We start from the raw sequence: 16,505 nt of genomic DNA on the forward strand, positions 1-16,505 counted from the left end.
CTCGATATTACTATTTCTATTCATAATTACGCTTTTAAATGCAATTACTATGTAATACATGTAGTTAGGCATTTTTAATAAACTGGTAAAAAAATCCATTAATAAGTTCCTACATTATTGACGTCAAAATATTCGATTTTGAAATAGCGTTAAAACAACGAACACTTCGAAGTTTTATTTATTTTACAAATAAACATCCCAGACATTTTCATCCAAAATCAACTTTCAATATTTTATAAAGAATTTCTAACACCTTTAGAGTTACCTTGCGAAAAATGCGAAAAGAATGTTATGAAAAAAAAAATGTTTGCTAATTAAATCGTTTGTTAGGAAGTTTGTTATGGGCGTCGACAAATTCGGCAACGAATGTATAATTAATGACACGCTCGTGTTATTTATCATGTTTGAATTACAATTATTAAGAATTTTGGTGCCCGTAACATGTACAACAAATAATGCTATTTAAATATGCTAAGCTGGGCTTTCGATGTGCTATTTATCATAATAATAAATAATTCCAAACATGAATATAAAGTTAACATTGTAAAATAATATATATTTTTAATCTAGTCAAAATAATTGTATAAATTAGACATGTAAATGATTTAAAATAGTTAAAATGAAATTATAAACGTACATAAATTTTTATTATTTATTACATTCGGGCAAGATACAAATAAAAGTTTCTCACAATTGGTCGAACGGTACCATTTTTAGCAGACTACATATATTGTCTTCCAGAAACCCACGAAAGTTATTAACTGTATTGAAGTTTGTTCGTAACTCTATTGTGAGCGTTACAACCTTCCTAACCTGATAACAGGAACAATTACTACGACCCTAACTCTCACACAATGCGGGACACTTCGGTAACCGTCTTTAAAGTGGCACAATACAGTACAAAGTTGTTATAACCACTTGACAAAGTAATATAACACAATATAATACTCAAATATTTATCTGTTCTAACCTCAAATGCAAATAAAAACAATAAAAAATCTTAACTCACTACCAAGTTGCCTCTAGCAATAGTCAAAATCTAGACCTTGTGTCACTTAGCAATCTATACTTATCGATGTAGTACTTAAGATGAATTTTATCACTGACCAAACTCTTGCTCCATTGATTTCTTGATCTTGATTTTTTTTAATATATGTGTGTCTTTATGTTCAGACGTCGGAGGCAGATTGCACGAATCCGTGCGAGATGAGCGGCCCGGAGATGCACTGCGACGAGAATGCGTACTGCCTACTCCTGCCAGAGACCAGCGAATTCAAATGCCAGTGCAAACCCGGCTTTAATGGCACCGGCAAGATATGTATAGGTACGTATATGCGTGTGGTTTTTAGACAGCGTCTGTGGCTGAGAGGTTAAGCACTTGACTTATAATCTACAGATCCTAGGTTCGAATCCCGCCATGTACCATGATTTACATATGTACATCTATCCGACGTTCTTACGTTGAAGGAAAACATCTTAATGCAATCTGCACATATCTGCGAAGGAATTCAAAGATACGTGTGAAGTCAACCAACCTGCACTGGGCCAGCGTGGTTGACTATAGCCTCACCATATGGTGTTATCTCTGACTCAGGGTAGGCTCCGAACCCCTCTCAGTGGGGACGTATAGTGAGCTGATGATGACCATAGCGTATATGCGTGGTATTAAATAAAAGCCTTTCCGCTATTCAAAACTGTAATCTATCTTTATTCCAAATTCCCTCAAGATCTATACAGTCACTTCGGAGGTACGTGTAAACAAACATCATCATCATCCTAACTTTATTATATATGTTACTAGTAATTCTCATAAGAAATAAAATTATATCGACTTGTCTACTGAACACATTAAATGCTAGCGGACTCATCGAGTGAGTTCATTCTAGAACGTTAAATTCGTATAGGCATTGAATGTGTCAACACGTTAGCTAATAGACAAATAAAAACCGTATAAAAATACTGAGAACATTAATATTATTAGATAATCTCAATCTGTCAACTAAGTAATAATTTATTATAAGCCTGTCCTTTCTCTTAACACTAACAAACTTTTAAAGCGTACAGCCACAACGTTGCCGAAGAAATCCAGTATAATCCGAACCCCTTTGCAATTATTATTGTAATCCTCGAGCTAAGTCCACTTGATTGCCTTCAAAGCTTACAAACGCCTTTGAGAACTTTGCATAATTTTAAACGTCGCTCCTTTATAACTTATAACTTTGAAAACGAAACTAAATATTCAATAGAGTCTATCTAAATAATAATCCATTTGAAATATCTTGTTAAAGACGCTATAAAGGACAAGTGCGCGGTAAACCTAATAGAAATTAGAAACAAAGATTTTTCAAAGTTTTCATTTGAAATTCAGACAAATGTTAGTGTTTCATTTGCACATTGAATAATTTTAGAGTCAATTTCGTATTTATTGTTTATTCCCTGAATTGTTTTCTTTATTATTTTCTAATAAATTACTGGAAAGGAAAATAATTTATTAGAAATTGTATTATTTATTAATTTTCTATTATTTATCAACACACAAGCTGTGTCATGACAAAGAACTATTGTTGCTTGTAACGTGTAGACAAAGAACGAAATTTCCCATGTGTTTACCTCACAGCAAAACATTGCACATTTACAAAGGGAATGGCAAGAGAATAGTTGCCAATCTGCAAAGATGATTAGTAATTCTGTTTCTCATGCATAATATAGCACAGACCTGTTGGCGCCAGTGCGCGGGTTATCGGGAATAAATACTGCTGTGTTTATAGTCGCAATTCCTGTTTAAATGTCAAAAAATATATATTTTATGTATTTATTAAGGCAGTGGATATCGGTGTCCTTTAGCCTGGAAAATGAAATACATAAACACCATAGATTATGAACTTAAAAGTTAGTCTTTGACAAAAGAAAATCTTTAAATTGTAAACAACAAACGTAAAACATAAAAAAGCATAAGTTCGCAACAGAATGGTAGATACGCCTGTTGTCTTCTAATTAATAAGTAAGTTTTACATTTAGAAGGCCCTATCAGTTTGTAAAAATTCAATAATTGTATTCCACATATTTCACATGTCTTCTCGTAATATTTTTCTTAATTTGCGTCTCCAAATAAATTCGTATGTTAATATTATTATTATTATTATTATTTGTTTACACACTGGCAGCTAACTAGCTGATGCGTGTGTCGAATAGTTTGGAGATATCTTGTTTATCAAGTCTGTTTTTGAAAGAGTTTATTGATGGAGCCATTACTACATTCTCTGGGAGTTTGTTCCAAGCCACAACTACTCTGTTGGGCAAGAAATGCTTCATTGGGTTTCTTTTGGCTGAAGTTTCCCAAAGTTTCAAGGGATGACCACGTAAGCGTTCGTTGTCGTTTGGGATATAAATGTCTTTGAGGCTGGACACATCGTAATAGTCAGTAAGGATTTTATAGGTTTCAATTAACATGCCCCTTTGTCTGCGCTGTTCTAGTGTCGTAAGGCCAAGAATTTTGAGACGCTGTTCATAGGGTAAGTTACGCAGTGCATGCACCATCTTAGTAGCCCTTCTCTGTACGTTTTCAATGAGTTTAATGTCTTTTTTGAAGTATGGATCCCAGATAATGTAGGCGTGTTCGAGGAGAGGTCTGATATAGGTTATGTATATCTTAATAAAGGTCTTAGCTGTGAGAAATTTAAAAGCCTTGCGAATTATATAGATGATCGAATTGGTTTTTTTTACAACCACTTGTACATGAGTTTCCCATTTAAGATCGTTGGATACTGTAACTCCCAAGTCTCTTTGTGTTTCAACAGCGGTTAGTTGTTTATCACCAAGATAATATACTTGCTGAGGATTGTTTTTGCCAATGTGCAGCACGGTGCATTTGTCTATATTTAAAGTTAGAAGCCAGTCTTGGGTCCATTTAAATATCGCATTAAGGTTATTCTGTATGGCTTTCCAGTTGATTTTGGGGTTGGCAAAAAATTTGGTATCATCAGCAAAAAGCGAAAGAGGTAGTTGCAGAGTATTTTCCAAGTCTGTGAGATACAAGATAAAGAGCAATGGCCCAAGTACTGATCCTTGAGGAACACCACTAAGTACACTTCGAGGACCGGACATGACTTTACCAATGCGCACTCGAAAGGTTCTGCCAGAGAGAAAGTCACATATCCAGGCTAAAATGTTTCCACGTATGCCAAGGTGCTCCAATTTGTGGGTAAGGCGTTTGAGAGGAACACGGTCAAATGCCTTCTCATAATCTAAATAAATAACATCTGTTGGCTGTCCATCATTATGGTTCCGTGTCCACTCGTTTAAGCAAGCTAATAAATTTGTTGTAACAGAACGTTTTGGGATAAAACCATGCTGTTTGTCCAGAGTAATTTTTTCTTGCTTTAGAAATTCTCTTATGTGGTTGGCTATTATCTTCTCCATGGTTTTACACAAGATGCAGGTCAAACTGATGGGTCGATAGTTAGCAGGCAGTAACTTATTTCCTTTTTTATAAATCGGCACTACAATGGCCCTTTTCCAATCCTCTGGTACTAATCCATCCTTGAGAGATTTATTCATGATTTTAGCTATATCGTCACTTAGAACTTCCGAGCATTTATTTAGTACTACTGATGGTATATCATCGGGTCCTGATGCTGTGGTGTCGTTAAAGCTAGATAACGTCTTTCTTACCAATTCTCCAGAGATATATAAGTCTTGAATGGGATTTGTAACTCTAGGAACGTTGATACTCGGCATCGGTCCGTCGGGCTCATTGACAAAGTTCATTTTAAACTGATCAGCAAAGGCTTCAGCAATTTGCTCAGGCTTTGTCACAAGTTCATTTGAGACATTTTTTATTATGTTTGGGATACAGACTTTAGAGTTCAGTTGCTTTCTTGTATAACCGTAAAAAGCCTTAGGACCTGATTCTATAATAGTTGATTCGAAAGCAGCTCTTCTGCTTCTAGATAGACTAATAATTTTATTGTTGACATTTCTATAATCTTTGTATGAATGTTCGTCTCGGTCAATTCTATAATTTTTCCACAATTCTTTTTTTCGTTTAATTAACTTGAGTATTTCTTTGTTGATCCAGGGTTTGTTGGTGCAATGTTTGTTGTATATTTTCTTTTTAGGTATACAATTTTCTATTGAGTCAAGGATTTGGTTTTTGAATGTGAACCACATATCGCCTACAGATTCTTTCACTGTAGTTATGTTGTTTGCTAGACACAGAGATAATTTTTCGTAGTCAGCTTTGAAAAAGTCGTATTGAGTGGTACTTAAATTTTCATTAGTTAAAGTTTGAGAACTAATTGCTTGTATCGTAGCAGTGATAACGAGGTGATCGCTTTTACCTATCGGAGGGTGATAATCAATGTCACACATTAGTGAATCATCATTGCAGAATATAAGATCCAAAAGAGATTCTTCATGATTTCGTTTTCTGGTAATTTGTGTTATGAGTTGGTTCAGGTTGCTGTTTGTGTACATATTAACAAAATTTTCGCATAGACTGTCATAGCCATGAGTTTTTTGAAGCGGCCACTTTATCTTGGGTAAGTTAAAATCTCCTGCAATAATAACAGTGTTTTCTGAAGCCGCCTTTTCTATGGTATCAAACAGAATTTCATCCAAATGAGAGAGTGAGCTTGAAGGCGGTCTGTATACACAAGCCATAAGAAAGGTAAGTTCTCTATACTGAATATCGACCCATAGTGCTTCGACCATATTATTCTGATATGTGGTATTAACTTTAGATATAATATTCAATCCATTTATTTGATTGGCGACATATATAGCTACACCTCCACATCTTTTATTATCTCTGTCTAAGCGAAATAGCGTGTAACCTTGTATGTTGATAATACTGTTCGGTATCGAGGAATGCAGATGAGTTTCGGTTATTAAAATAAATGCAGGCTTATAGTTATTAATCTCAACAAGAAATAAATCGAATTTTGCCATTAAGGATGCCAAATTTGTATAAAAAAGAAGCAATTCAGAGACCACCGCATTAGTTAGTTTTTTGTGGTACTCACAATCCTGGGAACTTTGTTTATATATTTGATGGTTAGGTCTTTCTCGCCTTTATCAATCCTGTCGGCCAACTCATCGCGAAGTTTCTTCAATTCGTCTCTTTGATAAGGTGTCATATCCGACTGGACACTGATTGCCTTAGGTAGTTTGTTCTTATTTTTCAGAACAGTGATGGCACCATGTTTATTGGTTAGTACCACCTTAAGAGGACGGGGTTTACTATTGTTGGAAGAAGGTTTGCCCAAACGGAACGTTGACACTATCTCGGGTACTTGTGCGGGGAGTGACGCCAATGACTTAGTTACCGATAATTTATCGTGTTCCTTTCTGTCTTCCGGTGAAGTCGAACTAGACTCTGGTAATCCATACATGATAACATTGCGGCTGCGATTTTTGCGATCCTCAATCTCGTGAATTACCATGTCCAGGTTTATTGCGTTTGAGCGTTGTTTACTGAGCTCTTGCACTTGGTGTTGGAGCTCGGTAACTAATTTGCGCAACGCTGGTACCTGCCTCAGTCCCTCTTCACAATCATCACACAGATACGATAATTTAGGATTTTGTAGACCAAACACACGTAATTCCGTTGCAGTTAGTCCACTACACTTGATACAAATTGCCCTCTTGCAGCCTTTGCATGTTATTTTTGCATTCTTATCATCTTGCATGTGACCATCACACTTGAAGCATTGAGTCATGATTAATGAAATAACTTCTAAAATAGTAGATTTTTATAGAACTGGTAACATTTACTGCCAGTCAGTTGGATGACAGTGTTGATATAACAGATGACAGATGACACAATATTGCGTTAAGTTGGCAATTTGACAGAACACAACTCCAACGTTAATGAGAACTTGCGGGTAATAGAAAATAAAGTTTTCTTTTAAATGTCAATGGCAATTTTTTAACACCGATTTAGTCTTAGAGTGATCACTGTATTCACAAATATTTTCTATTCACAATAAATACGAACACTTATCTCCAAACTAGTTACAACTGACACTTCGATTGTTCACTTATATATGGTTTATACAATTATTTTTACGGGAGCTAACAAACGCGGTGTAGACAGAGTGACAACCGGATCTTAACATTTGTTTTATATTCAAGTTTGGCTGCACTATCTCTATAGAAAGGCTTATCGGCTCAACAATATGCCGAGGTTTATTCAGCAGGGATCGATACATCTATATGCAAATATGATTCGCATCAAATGCACAACTGAACCATGGAACCAATATACGAACTTCTACCAACATTTATATTCCAACACCGGCAGTACTTATCTTTAATCTTCGAAAACCAACAATACGTTTCATTAGAGAAAAAAAAAAGTTAAAATTCCTAGGTTATTGTCTTGTTACATTGATCGTAATACTTTTTTTTATCAGATTATGTTTTAAACTTAACCGGTCTAATACAGCAAAAGATTTTTTAATTATATATACATTTTAATCCTTATAAAATTGCAATTGTACGAATAAAATTATATTATAAAGGACCATGTTTGAAAAGTTGAGTAGAATAGTTTAATTATAATATTATGTAAATTGTAAAAGGACACGAAAGTTAGAAACAATGACATCTTCTTTTATCACTTTAATTTACAAATTAAAAAAAAAACGTAAGAACCGATGCCATCTATAACGATAGCGTTATTTTAGCGTTATGTTTTTGGACAGAAGTTTATAAATATCACCGAAAGATGGCGTTGTTTTAAAATTAATGATGTTTTTAATTTTTTTCTCTGTTTTATAGATGTATGCCTGGACTACTGCGACAACGGTGGCGAATGTGTAAAAGACGCGAGAGGTGAGCCGTCTTGTAGATGCACCGGCTCTTTCACTGGCCGCCATTGCCGTGACAAGAGCGAGTTTGCCTACATCGCTAGTGGAGTCGCCGGAGGAGTTATCTTCATTATATTCCTTGTGCTGCTCGTTTGGATGATATGTGCCAGGTAAACACACCGATATACTGAACAAAAGTCAATATATCTTATGAAAAGAGTTATATCTCATAAGAAAAGTGACTGTTTCCTATAAACTTCACTTCACTCGGCACTTTCTAATAATTTAACAATCAACAGGTCAACAAAGAAGAAGGAACCAAAGAAGACATTAACACCAGCTATCGACCAAAACGGCTCCCAAGTCAACTTCTATTACGGAGCACACACACCTTACGCGGAATCCATAGCTCCATCGCATCACTCAACATACGCACATTACTATGATGACGAAGAAGACGGCTGGGAGATGCCAAACTTCTACAATGAAACGTACATGAAGGAGAGCTTACATAATGGCATGAGTGGCAAGATGAACAGCTTAGCAAGATCCAATGCTAGTATTTACGGAACCAAGGAGGATCTATATGATAGACTGAAGAGGCACGCGTATCCGGGTAAGAAAGGTCAGTACTTTTTTGCACTTAGATTAGTGCACATACCCTTTTTAAATGCAGCTTTTCACTAGGTTATTGCTTTGTATGTCTTGCATGCCTCGTCCTATGTAGTTGAATTACATTTTAACCATGGGTTTCCACTGTCGAAAGACTTGTATAAACGCACACGGAAATCCCTCCGACTCTATTTGTAAAAAAACAGACACAACAATTTGTTCGTTCCTTAAAAGAAAAAATCGGTTAGAATATAAAATTTGTACAGAAATTAAATACCTGAAGTGGTGTTAATTAGAAATTAGCACTTACTAATATTAAACACTGATGTATTTATTTTTCACTAATTAGTGAAATATAATTAGCAAACTTAGGTAAAGTATTTTTTTTTTTTTTCAGATAAGAGTGACAGCGACAGTGAAGGTCAATAAGTTGGTGAGGACTGCGTGTTGTATTCTGGTCAAACTTATAGTACTGTATCGAATTAGTTTCATATTGTATTTCGCTGTACTGATGTAATATTAACATTATAGCATGTCATACTTACGACGAATCATTTCACTCTTACGACTGAGTTTTGATGCAGTTGAATCTTGTACTCTTTTAGCTTTATTATTAGTTTAAGGTAATTTAAAAAAAGAATGTGTATTAACACACTCACTGTTTATTTAAGCCCCACCAAATATAAGTTCAATGAACTGTAATGTCAATAGTACAGATACTAAACTGACACAATAAATCAATTTCATTTTTTTTTACATAATATTTCGTGAACAGTTGAAAAACAGTGAATGTGTTGATGTTCAGAGATTACAATTTCAACGAAGAAAATGCTCAAGTTAGTATTTTTAGGCACAAAATGCCATACCAGATGACAGGGGAATTCCAAATCATGATTCTGATGTATCGAATTATACATTCCATTTTTATAATTGATGATAAAATGTAAATATAATGTAATGAATTGTATATTTATATAATATAAACCTCAGTAGTCTCGTGGTGTTAGATTTTAGTTTTTATTATTTTTAATCAATATTTTGTAACGTTAGGTTGTGTGCACAATGTGCCTTAAGGAATGAAACAAAAGAGTATTTTTTAATCTTGTACACTCTTTGTATTATAATAAATGTGAACTTATTACTTTTTTCTACGTTGTGTGAATGTATAGATGAAAAAATGTATAGATTTATATTTTTTTTATAATTAAGTGGCGATTATCGTCGTATATACATATCTAACAATACATTATTTTTATAAATGTATCGAGAATTGTTTTTTTTTTATTTATATTAAATTACTTATAGTTTTTTTTTTTAATTGAAATAAAATGTAATTTAACTTTTTTTACCTGTCCCTATGAAGTATAACAATACTCAAAGTTTCCGCCGTGTTGTGACTTTTCGGTGGTACATTATCCATCACAATTTACCACATTAGTGATAACGTTAACAGTAATTATATACAAAAGAATAATAAAATAATTATGTATTTAAATCTTGTGTTTTCTTTATTTAATCAGCTGGTAACCTTAATACAGTGAAACCTGGTTAAGTGAGACATCAAGGGACCTGCAATGTCGTTTCACTTATAGAGGTATTCCACTTACCCAGTGTCTCAGATATACAGGTATAAATAAATATCTGTCTCATTTACAGAGGGTTCCATTAATAGAGGTGAGAATACAGGTTATTTCAGTTATTTCAGTTTGATATTTTTTAAATAAACATCTGTATGATAGTAAAGCGAACTACAACTGAAGGTAATTGAAGCTCAAAATTTGTACTTACGTACTTGGAATTACGTGTGGAATTTGTGGGTAGAATAAGAATGAGTAAACAAACAATGTTATCTCAGTTACAGAGGTTTATGCATATAAAATTTACTCGCTGTCTCAGTCATAGAGGTAACTATGATGATAAATCGAAAGAACAAATCCCAGATATAGAGGTTTACCTCGTCCCACTAACAGAGGTAATTCAGTGCCAAAGTGTTGGGACCTCAGCATGAGTTCCAGTTATGGAGGTTTCTCACTTATCCAGGTCCCACTTAACCAAGTTTCACTGTATTATAAAATTACAAAGCAATATAATTTATTCAACTCTTCTATTTTCAAATACTTCATTTTTACACATTAATTGAATTAAAAAAATCTCCTATTTAATCTAAATGAATATTCTATTATTAATTTCGTAAAAAAATAAAAACAAGAAATAAATTATACTTATGAAATTAATGGAATAAACCAAAATAAAAAAAAACAATATGTAAGCTATCAATATAAGTGTTAGGTCATAATGTTAAAACATCATGCAAATATTTGTTTCCTTAAAGACGCAACGTATAATATGCAAGTATAGCTGTTTGTTACACAATCTTAACAGATAAGACTCTTGACCTAGTAATTACCCGCTACTTGTATGATAAAACTTGAGAAAATATGAATTGATATCAAAATATATATACTAAACAATGACTATCATATTGGTTAGTATTGTATCATAAATATGACGTAATTATGAATTTGTTTTTCGATTTTACCTAAACATTAGAAATATTTGGTTCTTTTTTTGTTATAGGTCACATTTTGTAAATTGGTAGGTATTCCGTTAAATTTTGATGCTGAGTACCTATGTTGTGCCAACCCCAAACAGATTGAAAAGCCGTTAGTCCTTTTTGAATACATGATGATAAATGAAAAATATATAAATAAAACCAGAATTAATTTATAAGAAAGTATATTTCCAAAACACAGCCATTCGCTCATAAAGAAAAATTTAAAATATTTTTTTTAATATATAAACAGAATACAAAAATAAAAATGTTACACTTATTACATTAAATCACTTGGAATGTTGTTTATGGAAGTCCTTCATGTAGTTGACGAGTGTTTCCACTTCCTCAACCGTCACGGCGTTGTAGGTGGAGGCGCGGATACCTCCCACCATACTGGGGAAAATAACGTAAATTAAAAAGATGAACCAGTACTTCATAAATCTAAAAACTCTAGTATAACCAAAAACTATGTAGCAAGAGAGATTTTTTCTACATTTAATCATAATTAGCAACACGTTAATTAAAAAAGTCATGTTTTTTTATTTTTAAAACAAATTCAACAAATCAACTATGAAAGCATGACGGCTCTTAACTTCGCGCGAGTCGCTGCGCAGAACACAATTTTAGCTGTACCATGACGTAGCGGATTGAGGGGGAGGGCACTGCGCAGCGCGCCGATGACCTTGAGCCACCAAGATATTTGAAAATAGTTATACCTATTTAAGTTTTATGTAGTTAGCAGTGCACGCACTCAGGTTGATAATGATGATGACGATAGTAAGCACACTTACCGATGTCCTTTCAACTGTATAAGACCTCTCGCTTCTGCGCCCTTCAAGAATTCCTTCTCCAGCACATCATTACCTTCTGGAGAACCGATCCTGAAGGGTATGTTCATCTTACTCCTCGAATTCTTAGCAACCGGAGCGTAGTAGAAACCGTTAGACTCTTCTATAGCTTTGTATACCAAAGAAGATTTCTTTGTTGCCATTTCAGCCATTTTATCCAAACCGCCTTTTCTTTCTATCCATTGAAGAACTCGACCCATTACATAAATACTGGAATATAAAGAATGATTACTGGAATATAAGAAGAATACAATTGAGGCCGTGGAGTTATTTATTTTGTACTAACGATTTAAAGAGAAAATATTCTGTATTTTATATTTGTTCTGGATTAAGACAAAAGCTACTGGACCAATCTTTTAAATGTAATAGACCGTTAAAAAAGTTTTGTTACATATAAAGGCGATTATGTGATGTACTGAATAATTTAAGTTGAGATTTGATAAAAGTCGCAATGTAAATATAATCAAAATGAAAAAAAAAAACACGTGAGTCATGACGACATGAACCATGTATCAGACGTTCGAAGATAACTGACACATAAAAATATACAAAGCGTTCATAACCGGTTTTAATCACTAAAAATTTGATAGTTAATCACTTAATCGAAATTCGCAATAGATATAGAAAACGTGTAAATACTGTTTTAATGTTTGTGACAACGAATCAAACTTATTAATAGAAATAATTTCTGTAACTCTGTTCATCTTTTATGTATTAAATGTTACGGCAATAACAATCTAATAATTTACTAAATAATATCTTGCCTTTGGAAACGAGTGAAGAAGAGATGTAAATCGACTCATAATCAATATACGAAAAGATAAATTTAACCTTAACACTGGCCGATATCGTTGTTATCACACTTAGAAACAATAAAAAGCAAACAAATAACGATAAAAAAATGCTATCACAAAATGAAGAGGTGACAATGTCTACCAAAGAAAAGATGTACATCTCAAAATGTTTAATCAAATCACACTCGAAATTCGCATTCTTTATCCCAAAATACGGTATGTATATGTCTTTACTATGTTGAGAAAGTTTCCACTGCTTTTATCTGTAGAGAAACATGTTTTTATCTCTATTTCTTAAAAGTTTATGAAATAGATGAAATGTTTTTACGTAAACACAAACACTAAAAAATTGGTAAACTTACGCAAACATAGGTGGTGTGTTAAGTATGGAATCATTCTTTGCTGTGACAGTCCAGTCGAGGATAGAGGGGCAAATTGGCAAGGCTTGATTCAACAGATCTTCTCGCACTATGACCAGAGTGACCCCCGCTGTGCCAATGTTCTTCTGCGCACCACCGTAGATAACACCGAACTGGAAATTAAATTTAAAAAAAAAAATAATAACATATCTTTTATTTTTGATGTTATTTATTCAAAAATAAATCTTAAATGCAACCTTGAACTTTTTCTTCTTAAATTACCCAATTTAAAAAAATTGGAACACTTATTTTTTTTTAATTCATTGATTAAAATGCACTTGTCTTTCAAGCCTTAATGGACATGTATCTTTAGTTTATGGATATCAAAAGAAAATACTAAAAATTAACTATTGAAAAACTTACTTTGGAAACATCAATTTTCTTTGACATAAAATTAGAGGACATATCGGCGACTAAAGGTACGCCCTTTGTGTCTGGTATGAAGTCAAATTCCACTCCTGAAAAAGAATTATTTTATCGAAGAAATCACCTATTTTTTTTTTGCTCATAATACATTTGTAAGTATTCATTACATTATCTCTTTAGAAATATTTGCCCAACTAAGTTTGATATTGTGTTTCGCGGGTATCTAAGTTTGAATGCTGTTTTGTGTCTATAAGGAGTAAAGACTTTTATTATATTTCACACCATTACAAATTTCATGTTGCTATTGTGCAACGACCAAATGTAGGTCCTTGCCTCCGGCACAAGAGAAGAAATAACAGATTAAATAATTACAGAATACATTACACAAGGTATCTTACCGTGAACAGTTTCGTTCGTGCAAATATAAACATAAGAGGCGTTAGGGTCAAGTTTCCATGTGGATACGTCTGGAATGCCCGTGAATCGGTCCGTCGGTGGTAGTACTAGGTTCACTTTACCATACTTTTTCGCTTCTTTTGCAGCTTTATCCGACCATGTACCTGGGGTAAAGATAAATTGGTCATGGGTATGATGGAAAGAATAAAATTGTGACTACGGTAGAATAGAGTTTCTGCATTGTGACAAAAGGTTTAATATAGGTGAACTCTTCGTGAAGGATCGTTACCTAGTTTTACATAACTTATACTAACTTTGTCTTCTTATTTTCAAGCATAGAATAAACAACCCATCGACTAGCTACAGATTAAAATTAAATAGATAGACATTCCAAAAGAAAAAAAAGTCTTAATATTGTGAACTTTATAGGAAAATCATAATAAAATAAGTTATCATGTTAAAAACACGCCATCTGGAACGCATTAGAAACGCTAACGGATGAATACTGATTAATACTGTTAATGGGTCTGAAGCTCAAAGAATCTAAAGATTAAATAGTTGAAAATTCTTCAATCTGAGCATTCTGGTGAAACGATTATTACCTGTGATTACATAGTCTGCGGTCCCTGTCCTGGATATTAAGTTAAGAGGTATCGCTGCGAACTGGCCCTGACCCCCACCCGCCAAGAACAAGATCTTATAGTTGCTCGGCACGTTTCTACAATGAATAACATTAGTAAACAATTAAAAACAATAACGTAAACTTAGCGATATTACGTAAATCTAAATAAGGACATTTAAGCTAAGAAAATATTATTGTTACGTTTGTCCTTAATTTATATCAAAACATGCGTAAAACATAACGTTGTCTAAAACTATTAATAACGTTTACTTTCTATAGTTACCTTGGGATTATTTTATTTCAATTCTATTAAAATAATTAAGCATGTAAATACTAATTCAAGCATCTATAAGTTAGGTTAATTTATAAGCTGATACACGACGGAATAAATTTTATTCGATTTTAGCAAACGTTACCGAAAATACTAAAGGAACGTGAAAGTATATATAAATATATAATTTCATAATTTTCAATCATTTCCTATTTTACACTTTAATTTACGCACAAATGTATTAATTTACATAACCAAATAGATAACATTTCAAATGACTATTGATACGTGACTATAAAAATAATAACCGATTTAACAATCTTGATAATATTCGAAGTGAGTTCTTTTGATAAAAATTCTAATACATTGTAATGAGATTTAAAAAATCAATAGTATTAACTAACTAACTAGGGTGACGCAGAGACCCAAAGTGGGCCTTGGCCTCCGACAATAGTATTAAGACAGTGTTAATTACGAATAACAACATATCAAACTGTAATCAAATTAATTTAAGAAAAATTGTATTTATAGTTCATAAGTACCATTCGAATTCATGAGATATCTAATTATTTAGTCTATTGGTTTAATAATTTAATAACAAGGGTCAATGACATCATGGTTTTTAATTTCAGCCTCCGTAAAACAATTCGATACCAGATCATAATATAAAAATGTTTGTGACAAGCAACCAATAACGCTTGTTTGTTTGTTACTTGTTATCTATTGCAAATCTGTATTCGTAAGCAGAATGAAGATAACAAAAAAAAACATTTTGTTTTCTAAATTATCAGCTTCAAAACGAATATCGACAAAATATTATAAATGTTTCGTTGTGAAAATGAGGAAATAAATCTTTTCTTTTTCGTAATAAAGAACCAGAAAGTCCAACATTAGTTAGTACATTATACTCGTAATATGTTTGTTATAACTTAGATGAATGTTCATAATGTTAAGTTCAACAAAGATTTAACATTAAGGTGAATTATTTACAATTTCAATTCATAAATAAAAAGGGATACTTTCACTTATCGCAATGATCAAAACCGTTAAGTTATACTTACAACAATCTTCTTACAACATCTTGTACTTCTGTATTCAATTTAAGGTAAGTTTGCGAACGGTGACTGGTTTCCAATAAACTAATTCCTGTGCCATCGAAATTGGTCAATTCATCTTTTATTATTTCGTATACCTACAAAACATACAGATTATAACACTTTGTATAAGAATTTATAGGTTATAATTTATATTTTAACTTACTTCTTCGGGTAATTTTGCCGGGCCGGCGCCGAAATTGTGTATTTTCACCATATTAGACTTTATCAAAATATGTTACAATGCAATGTGCACGAGCGCGTCGCTTGTAATACCAAGCCGGACTGGTTTCGTTTCGAATAAGATAATTTGTTAGGTATAGAAATACGACGGTCAGACACAGCGACCATTGAGGGCAAATAGGTATGTATCATGTACGCAACGCAGTCCTGTACTTTATTTATATTGTGGGTTATCAGACTTGTAATTGACAAGTAACACGTTTCGTATATAATTTTTTGGACTTGTTTAAATTGTAATAATGGAATACATTACATGCATGCACCAGGTCCAGACGATTTACAAATTCTATTTAGTTTTTTATATTTTTTCTCGACCTCCAAGTACCAAAGGTAGTTTTGCTGATTGATTAATTAGCCAATACGAGGACCTAATTAGGCGTCTGTCATAACTATTAAACTCTTCCTATGCCTATTTTTCTTTTTACTTAAAGGGTGGTTCAGACAATATCCTAGACTCAATATTAATGTGACTCGA

General features: G+C 33.1%; 2 protein-coding genes across 4 annotated transcripts in view; one reads left to right on the forward strand and one right to left on the reverse strand.

The window, feature by feature from the left end:
- Positions 1-9,519, forward strand: part of LOC106720727 — a 77,727-nt gene extending 68,208 nt beyond the window's left edge. For 2 of the 3 annotated variants that reach the window (XM_014515474.2, XM_014515476.2), the window contains 4 exons: positions 1,174-1,324; positions 7,783-7,981; positions 8,111-8,436; positions 8,821-9,519. In XM_014515474.2, the coding sequence (XP_014370960.2) occupies positions 1,174-1,324; positions 7,783-7,981; positions 8,111-8,436; positions 8,821-8,852 (708 nt within the window). In that variant the 3' untranslated portion in view covers positions 8,853-9,519. The remainder of the gene's footprint in view (positions 1-1,173; positions 1,325-7,782; positions 7,982-8,110; positions 8,437-8,820) is intronic. The other variant, XM_014515475.2, reaches the window with a different exon arrangement.
- A 1,721-nt stretch (positions 9,520-11,240) lies between these two features.
- Positions 11,241-16,156, reverse strand: LOC106720764 (probable phosphoserine aminotransferase). Its single transcript, XM_014515541.2, has 8 exons — positions 15,954-16,156; positions 15,755-15,885; positions 14,403-14,518; positions 13,803-13,964; positions 13,402-13,496; positions 12,982-13,151; positions 11,769-12,035; positions 11,241-11,370 (listed from the first exon to the last, which is right to left on the reverse strand). Exons 1-8 carry the CDS (start codon positions 16,002-16,004, stop codon positions 11,265-11,267), a joined length of 1,098 nt encoding a protein of 365 aa, XP_014371027.2. The 5' UTR covers positions 16,005-16,156; the 3' UTR covers positions 11,241-11,264.
- Between the last annotated feature and the right edge of the window lie 349 nt (positions 16,157-16,505).

This window comes from Papilio machaon, chromosome 8 (assembly GCF_912999745.1).
Source record: "Papilio machaon chromosome 8, ilPapMach1.1, whole genome shotgun sequence".
Classification (NCBI taxonomy): Eukaryota; Metazoa; Arthropoda; class Insecta; order Lepidoptera; family Papilionidae; genus Papilio; species Papilio machaon.